This window comes from Callithrix jacchus, chromosome 2 (assembly GCF_049354715.1).
Source record: "Callithrix jacchus isolate 240 chromosome 2, calJac240_pri, whole genome shotgun sequence".
In the NCBI taxonomy this organism is placed as follows: Eukaryota; Metazoa; Chordata; class Mammalia; order Primates; family Cebidae; genus Callithrix; species Callithrix jacchus.
In genome coordinates, this window is record NC_133503.1 from 153,944,708 (window position 1) to 153,963,222 (window position 18,515).

At 37.3% G+C, this 18,515-nt stretch overlaps 1 protein-coding gene across 13 annotated transcripts in view; it reads left to right on the forward strand.

Moving 5' to 3' along the window:
• The window catches only part of IL6ST (interleukin 6 cytokine family signal transducer), a 61,801-nt gene extending 48,803 nt beyond the window's left edge, over positions 1–12,998 (forward strand). For 12 of the 13 annotated variants that reach the window (XM_078352835.1, XM_078352814.1, XM_078352841.1 and 9 more), the window contains 3 exons: positions 4,821–4,917; positions 9,034–9,115; positions 9,960–12,998. In XM_078352835.1, the coding sequence (XP_078208961.1) occupies positions 4,821–4,917; positions 9,034–9,115; positions 9,960–10,688 (908 nt within the window). In that variant the 3' untranslated portion in view covers positions 10,689–12,998. 13 annotated transcript variants of the gene reach the window in all.
• The last annotated feature ends 5,517 nt before the right edge of the window (positions 12,999–18,515 follow it).

Below are 18,515 nucleotides of genomic sequence, written 5' to 3' on the forward strand. Positions count from 1 at the left end.
GCGAAGGACATGAACAGACACTTTTTAAATGAAGACATTTATGTGGCCAACAAACAGAAAAAATGCTCATCATCACTGGTCATTAGAGAAATGCAAATCAAAACCACATTGAGATACCATCTCATGCCAGTTAAAATGGTGATCATTAAAAAATCCAGAGACAACATGCTGGCGAGGATGTGGAGAAATAGGAACACTTTTACACTGTTGGTTGGAGTGTAAATTAGTGCAACCATTGTGGAAGAAGTATGGCGATTCCTCAAGGATCTAGAAATAGAAATACCATTTGACCCAGCAATCCCATTACTGGGTATATACTCAAAGGATTATGAATCATTCTATTATAAAGACACATGCACACATATGTTCATTTCGGCACTGTTTACAATAGCAAAGACTTGGAACTAACCCAAATGCCCATCAAGGATAGACTGGATAAAGAAAATATGGCACATAGACACTATGGAATACTATGCAGCCATAAAATAGGATGAGTTTCATGTCCTGTGCAGGAATATGGATGAATCTGGAAACCATCATTCTCAGCATACTGACACAAGAACAGAAAACCAAACACTGCATGTTCTCATAAGTAGGTCTTGAACAATGAGAACACATGGACACAGGGAGGTGAACATCACACATTGGGGTCTCTTGTGGGGGGGGGGGTGGCTAGGGGAGTGATAGCATGGGGTGGGGAAGTTGGGGAGGCATTACATTAGGAGAAATACCTAATGTGGGTTAAGGGGAGGGAGGCAGCAAAGCACCATGGCATGCGTATACCTATGTAACAATTCTGCAAGATCTGCACATATACCTCAGAATTTAAAGTATAATAATAAAGTGGCACATATACACCATGGAATACTATGCAGCCATAAAAAAAGGATGAGTTCATGTCCTTTGCAGGGAGATGGATGAAATTGGAAACCATTTTCAGCAAACACGAACAGAAAAACAAACGCTGCATGTTCCCACTCATAAGTGGGTGTGTAACAGAACACATGGACACAGGGAGGGGAACATCACATACCATGGCCTGTTGTGGGGTGGAGGGGCCAAGGAAGGGATAGCAGGGGGTGGGGGGATTGGAGAGGGATAACATTAGGAGAAATACCTAATGTAGATGACAGGGCATGGATGCAGCAAACCACCATGGCATGTGTATACCTATGTAACAGTCCTGCATGATCTGCACATGTACCCCAGAACTTAAAAAGTGTTAATCCTCACCTTTTTGGTGTTTTATTAACTGCTTCTGACTAAATTCAGCTATACTCAAAATCCCAAGCGAATTTGTATATCTTTCCAAGTGGGTTCATTTTTTTCACTGGTTTTGGGTGTGGTGGTCTCTATCCTCAGATTACTTGAAGGACTAATCCACTTTACAGTCTTCACTTCATACTTCCCACTTAGTCTTTAACATACTGAAATCAGGGTTCCAACCCCACCCCTGCACTGAAACTTCTGTGGTATTACTCAGAAGACCTCTTGGTCATCATATCTACTGCATGCTTTTTAATTTTTATCTTTTTCCTACTTTTTTGTTTTTGGAGGCAGGGTCTTATTCTCTTGCCCAGGCTACAAGTGGAGTTCAGTGGCATGAACATTGCACACTGCAGCCTTGACCTCCTGGGCTCAAGTGATCCTCCTCCCTCCAGTCTCTCAAGTATCTGGGACTAGTGCCAGGACACGCAGCTAATTTTTTTATAGAAATGGCTGGTCTCGAACTCCTAGGCTCAAGTGATCCTTCCGCCTTGGTCTCCCAAAGTGCTGGGATTACAGATGTAAGCCACTGCCTCCAGCCTTTTCTATTTTATTTTTTTTATAATTCAAAGCCACTGCAAATCAATTTTTTATTTATTTTTTTACCTTTTTTTTTTTTGCCTCCGGCCTTTTCTTTTCAGCTTTTGACTCTGTTGGCTTTCCATCTGTCAAACTCCCTCCTCCCTTGGGTTTTCTAACCATACTTTTATTTTTCTACTAGCGCAGTTTCTTCATTCTCTGGTGTTTGCTTGTTCTCCTTTTTTTGCTCTACTTTTAAATGGTTTGTATTCCCCAGAGCTCTGTTCTTGACCCTATTTTCTTACTTGCCTATTAAAACTCTATCCATGGCTTTCGCCATCCTCTTTCCTTCCCAAATATATTTCCCCTCCCTCGTTCTGTTCCACAACCATCCAACTCAGCCAAAGCCAGAAATTTAGATGTGATTATAATAAATGTATTCATGTTTTTCCCCTTATGGAAGCTGAGTATCAAGTCCTATTGATTGTGTCTACTCTTTCATCATCATGTTCTTCAACTGCAAGCTCCTTGTGCTAACTTAACTTCTCAGTGCATTGCCCTCAGTGAGGTATTCACCTTGTTATCTGGCTGTTATCATTCTTTCTTGTTCCCACTGCATTTTGAATCATTGTAGAAAATTACCTTATTTTACCATAATTGTAACCCCCACCCCCAAGTGCCAACCCCTAGTGAATGATAAGTTGTAAGTTCCATGTGCCTTGTTGGTTGCTGAATGAGAAAATGAATGAGTCATAAAAGATCCTGAGCTTTGTTGTTAGGGCCAATAATGAATGTAGTTACTGCGACAAGGTTTGTCCCATGCGGTGGCATGTTAATATATATTTAACATTATTTGAAATAAATATACCATAATCTTGAGAAAAATTAAAAAATAAAGGGCCAGATGTGATGGCCCATGCCCGTAATTCTAGCTCTTTGGGAGGCTGAGGCAGGCGGATCGCGAGCCAGGAGTTCGAGACCACCCTGGTCAACATGGTGAAACCCTATCTCTACTAAAAATACAAAAATTAGCCAGGCACCTAGCTACTCAGGAGGCCAAGGCAGGAGAATTGCTTGAATGTGGGAGATGGAGTTTGCAGTGAGCCGAGATTGTGCCACTGCACTCCAGCCTGGGTGACAGAGCGAGACTCCATCTCAAAATAAACTTTAAAAACGTGTATTTTTTATATTTCTGTGGAGACCGGCTACAGAGCTCTATGTGTATCCATACATGCACACACAAAAACCCATACAAGTTTTTTGATTTTGAGACAGTCTTGCTCTGTCTCCCAGGCTGAAGTGCAGTGGTGCAGTCATAGCTCACTGTAACCTCAAATTCCTGGGCTTGAGTGGTACTGCATCAGGTTCCCAAGTAGCTAGGATTACTGGTAGGCCCACCATGCCCAGCTAGTTTAAAATTTTTTTTTGGTAGATACGGGAATCTCACTATGTTGCCCAGGCTGGTTTTGAACTCCTGGCCTCAGTCCTCCTGCCTTAGCTCCTCAGAGTGCTGGATTACAGGAATGAGCCACCATGCTCAGCCTAAAAAATTTTAAATATAAAAGTGTTATAGAGAATTTAGACTGCACAGTAAAATGTAAGAGGAAGAAAAATGAGTCTTAATCCTTTCCTCAAATATATTTGTGTATATATCCTTTTAGTCTTTTTTCTGTATATCTTTTTTTCAAAAAATTTTATTAGTATTACTTCATAACCTTTTTTTCAGTTCTCTGTAGTCTCATGAGTCCATTATGGCTTCTTGACATGGCATGAGTCTTGCCAACAAGGACCTTATAGCTTTGTTGAAGAAATTTTGCATAAGTAAATCAAAAAAAGAACCAGTGGAGTATGTAGACAGTAAATAGAGGAGGAATTTAAATAGTAGCAGGTACTTTTACCTTCAAAGGAGGTTTTATGGGGATAATACTTGAGCCTTGAGTTAAGATGTGGACAAATAGGAAGAAAGTGGCACCTTAGAGAGCATGAACAAAGGCCCAGGCTTGAAAACATAAAAGTAGCTCTTAGAAAAGTTTCTGCCTAAATTATATTTGACATTTTATATATGTACACACATAAATACATATATATACACACATACATATGATGCTTAGTATTTAAGAATATTTGCCAACTCAGTTTTTTCTCAAGCATTTATCTGAATTCTTGATTTCTGCTGAGTTTCATAGGACAGTAGTTACAAAGGGATGTGTGTGGTGGAAAGATAAAATTGAGTGAGTAGTATATGGCTGCAATATTACTTTCATAACATTTTTCCTGTAAAAGACTAATTAAAATTCAAAATTAACCAGAAACAACCATCAGGAAAGTTTGTTTTAAAAATTATAATATTGGAGATTTTTTAAATCTCCAGTATTATCCCAATTAGTGATTCATTTGATGAACAAGTCCTCTTTTAAATGAGGATTTGTGTGGTATTTAGGAATCTTAGGCTTGGTTACTTTTTAGTTTATTCCTACTTGTGTCGCTCCTTGTGCCCATTGAGCATCTCCTAAATTTCTTAGCCCTGTATCAGATATATCATCTTTTGGGAAAATGGTAAGTAACTCTTTAAAATTCTGAGAGTTGCATTTTGATTTCTTTTAGAAGTTTAAATTTATAATTCAATTATATTTTTATAGCTTTTCCATTTTACCCAGTATTAATTTGTTCTGACATAATTCCTCTGTTATACAGTATCAGAACTCAGAGATAAACTTACTAAGATTCTACTGAATGCAGATCATAAATGTTACAAATGGTTATGTTTGAAAGCTCTAATACCCAATTCACTGATCATTTTTATCCCCCAACCAACATATATCTTATGCTGTGTGCCTAAGACATAAATGGTTGGGATGTGATTTAGCAGGGAGAGAGGAGGGTAAAAAAACATCGTCTGAAAAGACAAAAAAAAAAAAAAAAGGATTGTATTTTAACTTTTCAACAGTAAGTCTGGCTGAGAAATTGTATTAGATCTCCTGAGTGCATGTGTCAACAATTATTTCTTATCACACCTCTTTTTTTTTTTTTTTTAGCTCAAGGAGAAATTGAAGCCATAGTTGTGCCTGTTTGCTTAGCATTCCTATTGACAACTCTTCTGGGAGTGTTGTTCTGCTTTAATAAGCGAGACCTGTAAGTACCTTTATTCATAGTTTTGCATTTCCCTCCAGCTTTATTGAGCTGTAGTTTACATGAAATAAAATTTATCCATTTTAAGTGTACAGTTTGATGAATTTTTGTAATTGCATCCAGATGTATAACTACTGCTACAATCACAATATAGAACATTTTTATCACCCTTGTAAAGCTTCCTTGTTCTCTTTTGTAATCTGTCCTCTCCTCAACTCAACCCCAGGCAGTCATTGGTCTGCTTTTCTGTAACTGTAGTTTTGCCTTTTCTAGATTTTTTTTTTTTTCTTTTTTGAGACAGGGTTTCACTTTTGTTGCCCAGGATGGAGCGCAATGGTGCAATCTCAGCTCACAACCACCTCTGCCTCCCTGGTTCACACTCCTACCTCAGCCTCTAGAGTAGCTGGGATTACAGGCACCTGCCACCACACCCAGCTAATTTTTTGTATTTTTAGTAGAGACACAGGTGTCACCACGTTGGCCAGGCTGGTCTCAAACTCCTGACCTCAGGTGATCCACCCGCATCAGCCTCCCAAAATACTGGGATTACAGGCATGAGCCACTACACCCAGCCAAGAATTTTATATAAATACAATCAAATAGCATGTAGTCTTTTGTGTATGTTTTTCACTTAACATATTTTTGAGATTCATCCATGTTGTTATTGCATTTATTTATTTTTTGGAGATGGATTCTCACTTTGTTCCTCAGGCTGGAGTACAGTGGCATGATCTTGGCTTTCTGCAACCTCCATCTCCTGAGTTCAAATGATTCTCCTGTCTCAGCCTCTTGAGTAGCTGGGACTACAGGTACCTGCTACCACACCTGGCTAATTTTTGTATTTGTATAATAGAGACAGGGTTTTACCATGTTGGCCAGGCTGGTCTCAAACTCCTAACCTCAAGTGTTCTACCTGCCTCGGCCTCCCAAAGTGCTGGGATTACAGGCATGAGTCATGGCACTTGGGCTACTTTTTTCCTTTTTATTGCTGAACAGTCTTCTGTAGTATGGATGTATCAAAACCTCTCTTTTACGGAAGTTTAGGTTATTTCTCATTTTTAGCTATTATGAATAATGTTGCCATGAATATTCACATACAAAACTGTGTGAGCATATTTTTTTTATCTTGAACAAATAACTAGGAGTGAGGGTGCTGGGTTGTATGGTAAGTATATGTTCAACTTTATAAGAAACTGCCGTTGGCTCACGCCTGTAATCCCAGCACTTTGGGAGGCCGGGGCGGGTGGATCACGAGGTCAAGAGATCGAGGCCATCCTGATCAACCTGGTGAAATCCCGTCTCTACTAAAAATACAAAAAGTTAGCTGGGCATGGTGGCGCGTGCCTGTAATCCCAGCTACTCAGGAGGCTGAGGCAGGAGAATTGCCTGAACCCAGGAGGCGGAGGTTGCAGCGAGCCGAGATCGCACCATTGCACTCCAGCCTGGGTAACGAGCGAAACTCCGTCTCAAAAAAAAAAAAAACTGCCAAACTTTTTCAGAGTGGCTACACTGACCATCTTGCATTGCCACCAACAATGTTCTGTTATCATTACCAACACTTAGCACTGTCAGACTTCTTTCATTCTAATGGGTGTGTAGTACTATCTCATTTTAATTGTCATTTCTCTGACAATTAGTAATGGATCTTTTCATGTGTGACTTACATATTGTCTTTTTTGATATGTCTATTGAAATCTTTCACCCGTTTTCAAATTGGGTTATTTTGTTTATAATTGAGCTATAAGAGTGCTTTATATGTTCTGGTTACAACATCGTCAAAAATGTTTTGCAAACTTTTGTCTCAGTCTATGCTTTGCCTTTTTGTCTTAACTGGCTTTAGAAAAGCAGTTTTTTTTTTAAATTTTGATGAAGTTTATCAGTTTTTTTGTGGTTTCCGAGTTTTGTGTCCTGTTTAAGAAGTCTCTACCAAACCCAGTGTGAAGATATTTTCTCATGTTTTCTTCCAGAAGTTCAGTAGTTTCAGCTCTTATATCTATGATCCATTTCAAATTATTTTTGTGCATGGTGTGAGGTCAGGGTCAAGGTTGATTTTGTTCCTACAGATGTCTAATTCCATTGTCATTTATTTTGAAAAGACTGTCTTTCCCTGCATTGAATTGCTTTGGTACTTTTGCCAAAAGCAATTGTCCTTATAACTCTGTTTCCACACTCTCAATTCTTTTTCATCAATGTATATATATCTGTTCTTATGCCAGTACCACACTGTCTTGATTAGTATAGCTGTATAGTAAATTTTGAAAATAGGTAGAATTCTTCCGGTATGTTTAAAAAAAAGTTATTTTGGCTAGGTTCTTTGCCTTTTCATATATGTTTTAATTCAGCTTGTCAATTTTTTTTAAATCTATAATTTTAATTGGGATTTTATTGAATCTGTAGGTCATATTTTATTGAATATGTGGGGAGAACTGCAGTCTTAACACTATTGAATCTTTGAATCTGTGAACCTGGTTTATTTATTTATTTGAGTTTTAGTTTACTTTTGCAGTGTTGTATAGTTTTCAGTGGACAGGCCTTGCATAGCTTTTGTTAAATTCATGACAAAAGTTATTTTATACCTTTTATAAATGGAAGGTGTAAAAAATATTTTCTAATTCTTATATAGGAATGCAATAGATTTTTACAAATATATTGATCTTATATATACTAAGACTTTGATAAATTCATTTATTAGTAGCTTTTCTGATTCCTTAGAATTTTCTACATATACAATCATGCTTCTTGCAAGTAATTAAAGTTGGTCTAATCTTTATGCTTTTTTTTTTTTTTTTGGTCTTAATGCACTGGCTAAGACCTCCAGTACAATGTTGACCAGAAGGGATATGGGCATTGCATTGTTCCTAATTTTAGAGGGGAAGATATTTAGTCTTTCACCATCACACGTCATGTTAGCTGTAGGTTGAAGTTTTTGCTTTGTGGGTTTTTTTTTTCCCTTTACTACTATTTCTAGGAGGAAGTTCTTATTTCTGTTTTGCTTTGCTAGCAATTTTTATCATGAATGGATGTCACAATTTGGTCAAATGCTTTTTCTGAATCTACTGAGATGATCACATGGTTTTTCTCCTTCCTTCCATGAGTATAGTGAATTTTATTTTCATATACCATCCTTGCATTCCTTGGATTTTGCTGCATTCAGTTTAATAATGTTTTCATCTGTGTTCATGAGTGATGCTAGTTTGTCTTTGTGTGCAATGACTGACTGGTTTTAAAATCAGGATAATACTGGCCTCATAAAATGAATGGGAACATGTTACCTCCTCTATTTTCTGGAAGAGTTTGTATAGTATAAGTACCGTTTCCTTTTGCCCAGAGTTTTGTGGGAAGGTTTTTAATTAAAAATTCAATTTATTTATAAATATATCACAGCTTTCTTGTTCTTCTATTTTGGTAATTTGTGTCTTTCAAGGAATGCATTCATGGATTTGTCTAGTTTGTCAGCTTTACTGCTTTTTATATTATGTCCAAATGTTATAGATACTTCCTAAGGAGAGTCAGTCTGGTAGGATCTTACTCTTTTACCAGAAGCATCATTCTCAGTGGTCCCTTTTTTAAATTTGATTTTTATATTTGAACTTATTCTCAAGATTACTCATTTTCTGTGCACTTATGAACCTCTAACTTTGAGCTAGGAACTGTACTAACTATGAGGAAAACATACTTCAGTAGGTTTTTGAGTATATGGATATCTTAAATGAATTTTAAATATTGTTAGCCTTTTCTTATTAAAAATAATTTGGTATCAGTGGGAACATTAATTTTTTATCTAGAGTCTTTTAATTGGAATACCACAACATGTGGCCTGGACGAAGATTCTAAGTGGTTTAAATTGCAGAATATTGAGAGGTTTTTAAAAAATTGAACACTGATTATTAAATTTAGCCTTATTATTCATTATGAATGCATTATAATCTGTATGCATTTTCAACAGCATTTTTCTGTTGGTTACAAGAAAAATTTTTGTTTGGGGTAGAGTACGTATTTTTGTTCATTTAGGTAATTAGTTTGGTTGGTAAGAGTCTTTGATGAACATGTTTAGAAGTAGGGGCTATTCATTGTTTATTACATGTGGTTTTACATAGGTCATTTTTCTTTTCTCTTCAGAATTAAAAAACACATCTGGCCTAATGTTCCCGATCCTTCAAAGAGTCATATTGCCCAGTGGTCACCTCACACTCCTCCAAGGGTAAGAGAAAATGCTTTTGAGTTGTTTATAATATACAGACGTGTTAGTATATATATTATCTACAAATGTACCAAAAGATATTCAAGGTGAATCAAAAAGTAAATGAAAATAGTACATAAATGAAAATTTTAATCAAAATATGTACAGCACATTTTAGAGGTTTATCACCATCATAGCATATTTGTTCTAATGTTTCAAATTCTGTTTAGTAAACATTACAGACGTTTAATTGAACTTGCAAACTGTAAACTTAAGGTGCTAAAACTGCTATGTGATGCTATCTCAAAGCAAGCATTTTGGATTGAATATTACAACCAAGTTCAAAAGTCTATCATTTTAACACTGATGAAATGATCTCTGGGAACCTACACTAAACTCTGGATTTTAAATATGCCCCAAAGGGGAAGTTGTTTGTATTTGTTATCCTCCGATAGTCCTTAAAGTTTATATAAACAGATTAAAATGTGTTGTGCATTTTTATATTCCACGAAATCTCCACCCTTCAGGTTTGATTTTCCTTAAGATTTTCTAGTTTTCCGTCCAGTTAATCCTAGGCTGCCTAGCCTAGGCATGAAATTAAATTAAATACTATTTGTATACCATTAGCTTATCAAAATGTAACACCAACAATATTGATTTAGACTACTTAGACTCATTTTACTGCATTTTGGGTGGTTGACATTGACTTAGTGACATAATACAAGTCATTTCTGTACTACTGAAAGTTACTGGGAAGTTTCAGAGATGCATTAGCTCTGTGGCTTTAACAAATATTTGCCATATACATACGAGAGTTTCTAAATAAACATATCCCATAAATAATAAATTTTCTCTCTTTTCTTAGCACAATTTTAATTCAAAAGATCAAATGTATTCAGATGGCAATTTCACTGATGTAAGTGTTGTGGAAATAGAAGCAAATGACAAAAAGCCTTTTCCAGAAGATCTGAAATCACTGGACCTATTCAAAAAGGAAAAAATTAATACTGAAGGACACAGCAGTGGTATTGGGGGGTCTTCATGCATGTCATCTTCTAGGCCAAGCATTTCTAGCAGTGATGAAAATGAGTCTTCACAAAATACTTCGAGCACTGTCCAGTATTCTACTGTGGTACACAGTGGCTACAGACACCAAGTTCCATCAGTCCAAGTATTCTCAAGATCCGAGTCCACCCAGCCCTTGTTAGATTCAGAGGAGCGGCCAGAAGATCTTCAATTAGTAGATCATGTAGATGGTGGTGATGGCATTTTGCCCAGGCAACAGTACTTCAAACAGAACTGCAGTCAGCATGAATCCAGTCCAGATATTTCACATTTTGAAAAAGTTTCATCAGTCAATGAGGAAGATTTTGTTAGACTTAAACAACAGATTTCAGATCATATTTCACAATCCTGTGGATCTGGGCAAATGAAAATGTTTCAGGAAGTTTCTGCAGCAGATGCTTTTGGTCCAGGTACTGAGGGACAAGTAGAAAGATTGGAAACAGTTGGGATGGAGGCTGCTATTGATGAAGGAATGCCTAAAAGTTACTTACCACAGACTGTACGGCAAGGTGGCTACATGCCTCAGTGAAGGACTAGCGGTTCCTGTTACACTTCAGCAGTACCTGTAAGAGTAAAGCTAAAATTATTTTATCTGTGAATTCAGATTTTAAAGTCTTCACTCTGTGAAAATGATCATTTGCCCTTAAGGACAAAAATGAACTGAACTTTTACATGAGCTATTTCTATTCCGGAATATCTGGGATTCTACTTTAAGCACTACATAAACTGACTTTATCCTCAGACTAGCTAAATAATTTTGTGCTGTTTCAGGATGTTTGCACTGAAGAAAAATAGAAAGCTTACCTGAAATTTATGAAGTAAAACTTTTTGTTTTGCTACATAGAAAACAGAAGGTATTTAAATAATAAGCAGGAATATGCTTAGTGAGCACAGCTATACTGATTTTGATTAGAATAGTCATCAAAGTGGCTTAGGGACAGTTAATATAAAAGAGGAGCAAGGTCTAGATCATCTACTTCAGCTAAAGTAACTTAAAAAGAGGTCCATAGGCCAAAACTATATGAGCCCCATTTTCATAATCTGACAAAAAAAAGGGAGTAGCCTCGTGTATATCAGTGGACACAATATTCTGTAGGTCCCTTCTGTTGGTAGTGATGCTGCCAGTTATTACTGGAGAAAAGGAATTCTAGAGCGTTAACTTGGCAGATTACATTTTTTATTCAATAATCAGTAATCTTACTAGTTTTCAAAAATTTGCTTATTATTGACAACTTCTTTGAAGATCCATTTTACAAACTCAACAGAGTGCCATGACAAGAGCTACGGGTCCCCCAAACTATCTCAAGCATTGAAAAAATTGCTATTTTTAAAGGCTAAAATTGTTAATGTTTATATATAACATCATTGACCTTTCTTAAGTCTTCAGAGAATTGGGTACATGAAGTACTTTATTCAGCATATATCTTCAGCTTAAATTGTGTTTTGAGTATTTTTTTAGGCAAAGATTAAAATTTTTTTTAGTAAATGTTTGAAGCAAACTAAGCGGACTTGGGCAATGTTTACCAAAACAAAACAGAACCCCCAAAAATGTACATCTTGATCTTAGCAAATATCCTTATTGTAATACACACTTAATAAAGAGGTGGTATTTTAATATCTGCAGTTCTGAGGTAGGGTGGAACTTAGTTCTACATTGTAATTTAGGCATTTTTTAAACCTTCTTTCTTCAGGGAAGAAGTGGCCCAGGCCTTGAGTTTAGCACTGAAGCCACTAGTGTGCTTACGCTGTCCCCTAATCACCACATGTGACATGAAGGCTGAGGCTAACTATAGGGGCTAAGAAAGTAAGAGGAAATTAACAAGTGTTATTAGTTATTGACTACTGCTATCAAGTAAATTCAGAGGAAACAGGTTTTTCAGCCATATTTAAGTTACAAAAACCAGGCAGGCTTAGAATAGTTTCTAGAGGTTATTGGAGAATAAAAAGCTAAGAAAACTTGGTATACATTTATAATTGAAATATAATTACACTTTTTACTCTCAGAATATTATTCATATTACACTTCCTGTTTATCTTTTATATTCTTACATTTATATAATGCCTGATCCTTTCAAAGTTCTTTCACACATATGATCTTTATGAAACAAAGTAGATGCTTTATTCTGATATATCCAGTTTCCCACTTCAGGCAAAAGTAGATTAATAGAATGACGAATTCAAAGTAGATGAGGAAAATCAGGCACAGAGAAGTATAGGGATAGAGAGACCCAAATTCACACAAAAAGATAATGGCATCGCCACCGTTTAAATTGATCATCAAAGGCTGGGCTGGATTTGTCTTGCTGTGTGTGTCAGGAAATTTATACCTTTTCCATTTTCTTAAAATAAGTCACATGATTGTAATGTTCAGCTGCAGCTTTTCTCATAACAGTGTCATGAAGAATATTGTAGTGTGAAGTTTGTACATTTCAGGATCAGTTATACAGCATGAACTCATGATGCAAGGAAATGAGAATGAAGGATCATTGAAGGCCATGATAGAAACAAATTTGCATGTTGAAGCCTGTATAAAACATGGTAGAGTGAGTGAATGCCCCCATCCCCAAGAGCACTTTATATATATTAAATGGATATATGATTACTGTGCAAAAGTTCATTCTGGAAATGAATATATATTTTAGCACTAATATGTAATGTACATTTTCTGCCGTAAGGAGAAAATAAATCATAAAACTTGTTTCACATTCAAAATTACTTTCCCGAGCATGTCTTACAATAATCTATGTGTTGATGCATGTAAATTGTATTTTAGGTAGGCAAATCTGGTTTATTGATGTAAAAACTAGTCTAATAAAGTTAGTTGCTTTATCACTTTAAATCTTCAGTGTCTAAAGTGTTGTTTAAAGTAATACTACTGGCACATCAGAAAACCTTTTGTGGACAAAACTAGTTCACTTACTGCTTCTGCAGTTGCTCCCTTTAGGGTTAAAAAAAAAAGGACCCAAATGTCACATGTACTGATATTATAATGTCAGTTACTGTTGTCTGTGGTTACCCACCCTCATCTCTCAAAGGGATAATATTGAATAATTACTAGAAAACTTAAAACTTCACACTTTATAGCATTAAAACCTAAAATTTTAATACTATTTTTTTTTAGTATGGATTAATCAGCTCTCGGGAACATACTCAACATTTGAGTAACAGCAGGGGAAAAAAGCAGTACGTTCTATGTTAATATCTCTTCTCTACCTGATTGTTCATTTAATTTCGGCCTTATTCTTGATAAGGGATTTTACCACATGAAGTCATCTAATGACCCTAGCTCTTAATGTGAAGTTAAAGATTAGTTAAGTATACTTACAAAACATTTATTAAAGCTCATATTTAAAGTAGAGCATCTAGTATGAGAAATGGAAATCAGACAATTAAAAATGTCTTTTTTCTACCCACTTAACTAGTTAAAACCATGACATGTAAATGTAGAAGTAGAATAATCATAGAATTCCCTAAAATATTTCTGTTTACTGACACATCAAGTAAATCAAGCAGGAGAGATTGTCCTTCATTCTGTTGTAGTCCACATCATACTAATTTTGCTCAGTTGTTATTAAGAGCATATTCCTAAACCATACACTTCTGTTTCAATGGAGTTTTATTTTGTTGAGATGAGTAAAATATCCAAGTTATAAGCTGCATAAGACAAAAACTCAATTGTTCAAAAAAATTTACTGGGATATCTTTCTATTATAGGTATTGTTAGATTATATTACTCAGATAAGATTACTTTCTAAAAAAATGTTTGTACTTTACTGTAAATTAAAAGACTATGGAGTAATAAAGTGGCAAGTGTTTTAGGGTTAGCCTAAAATGGGGCATTGTCATAGATTTTAAAGAAGGTCTGAATTAGCAGGCTTACAGCCTAATTCTTCTTTGGACTGGTCCTCCTTGGCAGCAGTTCCTTTTCAGACTTAAACAGAATTCAGACAGATAAAAGTCAAAACAAAACTTTACAAAGCCAAGTGTATTATCTTTTAATCTGTTTTTTTTCCATCATACATGCTACTAGTATGTGCATCAGTATGATAGTCTCATATACATTGCATTAAAAATTAAAAGGTGGCAGCGCAGGGTGAGCTCTTCTGTTATTCATTTGTTCTTTTTTTTTGAGATGGAGTTTCGCTCTTGTTGCCGAGGGTGGTGTGCAGTGGCACGACCTCGGCTCACCACAACCTTCCACCTCCTGGGTTCAAGCAATTCTCCTGCCTCAGCCTCCCGAGTAGCCGGGATTACAGACATGCGCCACCACACCTGGCTAATTTTGTATTTTTAGTAGAAATGGGGTTTCACCATGTTGGTCAGGCTAGTCTCGAACTCCTGACCTCAGGTGATCTGCCCACCTTGGCCTCCCAAAGTGCTGGGATTACAGGCATGAGCTACCATGCCTGTCCTGCTCCTAAAGGTTTTTCAGTCAGTATACAAACTGGTTAGTTTAACTTCATTACCCATTTTATTAAAGTTGATGGATCGTGATGAGGTGCATTTAAGGCCAAAAGCGAAAGATGTTTTTTTATCTCTTGAACACAAGCTTTGTGTTCAAGGTTTCAAATGCTGGTACATTAATACCATAATGTGATGTGTCAGAAACAAAGGGATATTTTAAAGGTAGATATTTGAAAATTCTCTAGTCTCAATGTATGTGTGTATTGATTATACCCTAAAAATGTGCAATTTGCTAGTAGGACAATGCAGTGATTAGCATTAGGTATGTCTCTTTTTTATATTCTAGCTATGTCCCATTTTCTTCTAAGTGCAATCCTTTCATGTTCACTTGCTGTGTTACCCCATCTACTCTAACTTCATTTGGAAGCCTTGTCTAGAGGATAGTATGTATTTTTACCTTTGCAATGAATTGCATGTGCTAATTGTAACCACAGCTATCGTTTTTACATTGACACAACTCCAAATGTTATCTTAAATGTTCTATTATATATCAGCTCTAATCCTTTAAGTAAATTTTAATAAATTCTTGTTCAGATTTTTTCTGTATGTGGTTACTATCATCCGACTATGCATATTTGTAACAGCATTTATCATTAGTGGTGTTAGGTAAACAAGCATCTTAGTGTAAACCAGATGTTTCTTGTGGGTTTTGTGACTTTTTAAATGTTTGACATAATGGAATAGGATTTAAAATACACTATCTTGGCCTTAATAACATAGAATGGAGATAGCAGATTTATTTACCAGTTTTCCAGATTTACTATTCAATAGCTCAGGTCTGAAATCCCAGCATCGTACCTCCCAATGGACTTTTAAAAAAAGAAATCTACTTGGTTGTCAAGGGCCCAAGTATGGAAGTGCTGCGCCATCTCGTGGCCTGTCTGTGCCCACCCCACTCTGCTGGAGTCTCCATCCTTGTTGTGTTAAGACTGAAGCAGATTGATACATGGCATCCTCCTGCTCGCTCTGGAGGTTACTAAATCGTATGTGAAACTAATCAGTCAGCAAGTCCACCTGGAAGGAAAAGAAAATCTCAGCTATTAGATTTATGTGCCTTCACATTGTGATTTTGTCTAAAAAAAATGCAGTGAGTCAAAAAGCCCACAAGCCAGCCAACAGTAAGTCCTTCACATACATACCAGAGTTTATAGAAATAACCTGTCACCTTTGGGCTATGTGCTCCTTTGTTTAAAATCTATTTGGTTATGGCTTATATAGGCTCAAGCCTGATTTCTTTAAGGAGAAGATGTCATCCTAATTTGTGTGATGGATACAGTCCATCTTGCTTTGGAAAAGATTATGAATCTCCTTTAGAGCATTCTCTTTTCCTACCCCAAAGATAGAGAAACAATTTTCTTGTTCAGGATTGCTTAACTTTCCATTTGTGTTTTTTCTTTAATACAAACTTCTATGCTTTAAAACATGAAACATAACTATGTGTAAGCAATTTGGTACTTAAGTCTAGTGCTTGGGCTAGTTAATGGAGTGAACAGAATATGAGCAAAGAGGAGCTGAGGTAGAAGAATGTGTGAAAGCAGCAGGACGCTCAGCCAACTCAGAATCAGGGTGAACAGCTCGAGTCCCTGTTGCTACTGATTGGGGTTGGCTCTTGGACAACCTAGAAAGACCATGGAAAGGCTACTTGGGTTTTCTGTAGCTTAAAAATTCTGTCTCCATCAAGGGAGGAAAATCAACTTTCAACTCAAAATTCAATATTTATTTTTAAATATTGAATTTAAAATTTAAAATTTATTTTTAAATATTGAATTTAAAATTTAAAATTTTTAAGTATTTATTTTTAAATATTTTCCCCAACTACTGAAGATTTTCAACAGATGTGAAGCCAGAGCTTTGTTTTAGAAACCTGTGACATTCAAACCTGATTTTATTAATTATGCACAACACACAGCAGGATATTTATGTATTTGGTATTTTTAGTAGAGATGGGAGTTCACCATGTTGGTCAGGCTGGTCTCGAACTTCTGACCTCGTGACCCACCCACCTTGGCCTCCCAAAGTGCTGGGATTACAGGCGTGAGCCACCGTGCCCAGCCTAAACCTGATTCTTTTATTCTCTGTAACTATGGGTATGTCATTTTAAATGTCAAAAAAGTTTATCTAGGATTGTCATTTCTCATTTTTTAGCTTTTAGTGAGAATAATCTACTCAAATGGCTTTTTATTTAAACATCTATGCATTCTGTATGAAATTGGAGTCTTTCTGGGATAACATGGTGAGATATATGGTGGTAATCTACACATGCAAAAATAAAACTCAAAAAAAAAAAACCCTCAGGTAAAATATTTCTCTCTTCAACTGTCTCATTAGCCCTGGCTGTGGATGTTTCTTCTGAGACAGACTAGCCAGAGTAATTCAGTGGCCACAAGTGGTTTATCCACCAGAGTACTGGTTGAAACTGAATGAGACAGCCTGTTGACTAGAAGTCTTATACCTCAGTCCAGTCCCACTTTCCTAGAACACTCTTCACTTTGTAACAGGTCCAGGACACAATTATTAAGTATACATCTGGGTCCTGTCCCTGTAGGAAAAGGTTTTCCCTGCAGTCTTGTCCATAGCCAGAAAGAGCCTGTTGACTGACGATGGCTTTTAAATGAACTCCTAAGAAATTCTCCGATTCTGTAAGATTCCACGAGAGGGAGAATACTTGCAAATGAATGGCATGAAGGAGAATATTTAAATAAAAAGGCACAGAGATTCTGACAATAGAAACCATCATTCTGCATAAGCATTCAGAGAATGAAAAGTCAGCCACTCTTCAGGTCACAGTGAGTGTGGATTTTGCCAGTTGTTCAATCTAGACATAGGAACACCAGGGCTATGCAGCCAATATCAATGCCTAGGAAAGGACCCCGAAGAAACTTTTAACTGCCACGGTGAGAGTCGAGACTAGACATTGTTGCGGGGGTGAGAGGCCACATCTCCTCAAACGAACCAGCAGACCTTTCTGATCACCTGCTGGGGCCACATGCCATAGCAGGGTGTCAAAGATGAGCAAATACATGCCCTCTATGAAGTGTTTACTGTGGGTTATTAAATCCTTGGAAACTTAGGAGGTCAATACCAGCACCATTTACAAACACAGTCTCCAAGAGGTTAAAGAACTTGCTCAGGGTCATGTGGTGGACAAACGGTAGAGTTCTAACTCCAATGATCCCAAGTCCACATTCTTTGATGTGTACACCAATTGTACCCAACCACCTCCAGCAAAATCCTTGATGATTGGCATGCCCAGGCTAACTCGTAGAGAATGCACACCTGCTCCCCAGACCCTTCTAACTCTTCTGAGATTCTCTTCCTCTTGTCATCTCCCTCCCCACCACCCTTGTTGGTCAACGTGGGGCACCTCATGCCCTCGAACAGCCCCCCTGCAACTGCCTACCTTGAGGCCTCCTAATTGAGCCTCCAACCCAGAGCAGTGTTTCTCTTTATGCCCTCAAGGTTTACTCCGAGGCCAGCTCCCCATGCCCACTAGCACACACATTTTGCTCTGACCCCATAGAGCCACACATAAAAAAAGAGATCATTGTGTCCCACTGTCCTGAGAATGCCCTCTCACAGGACCCCTAGAGTCTCATTCTTTTAGCCAAAGAAAGACTCTAATGGTGGAAGCCAGCCCATGGCAGCTAGTGACAGGAGGATCTCGGGCAGGGACCTTTTCTGGGTGCTCAGACCACCATCCTGCCCCAGGTGGTTCTGTCCACAGACTTACCCGGGCCCACAACCTAGTGCAAGCCCCCATCCCAGCCTGCCTTGCCTTCACAGTGTCACCAGCCATTCCTCTCCATTTCCTGCCACTCCTGGAGGGGGCCTTCTGCTGCTGCACCGCTGCACTGACCTCATACCCCACCTTTGCTTTCTGTCCTTTTGGGGC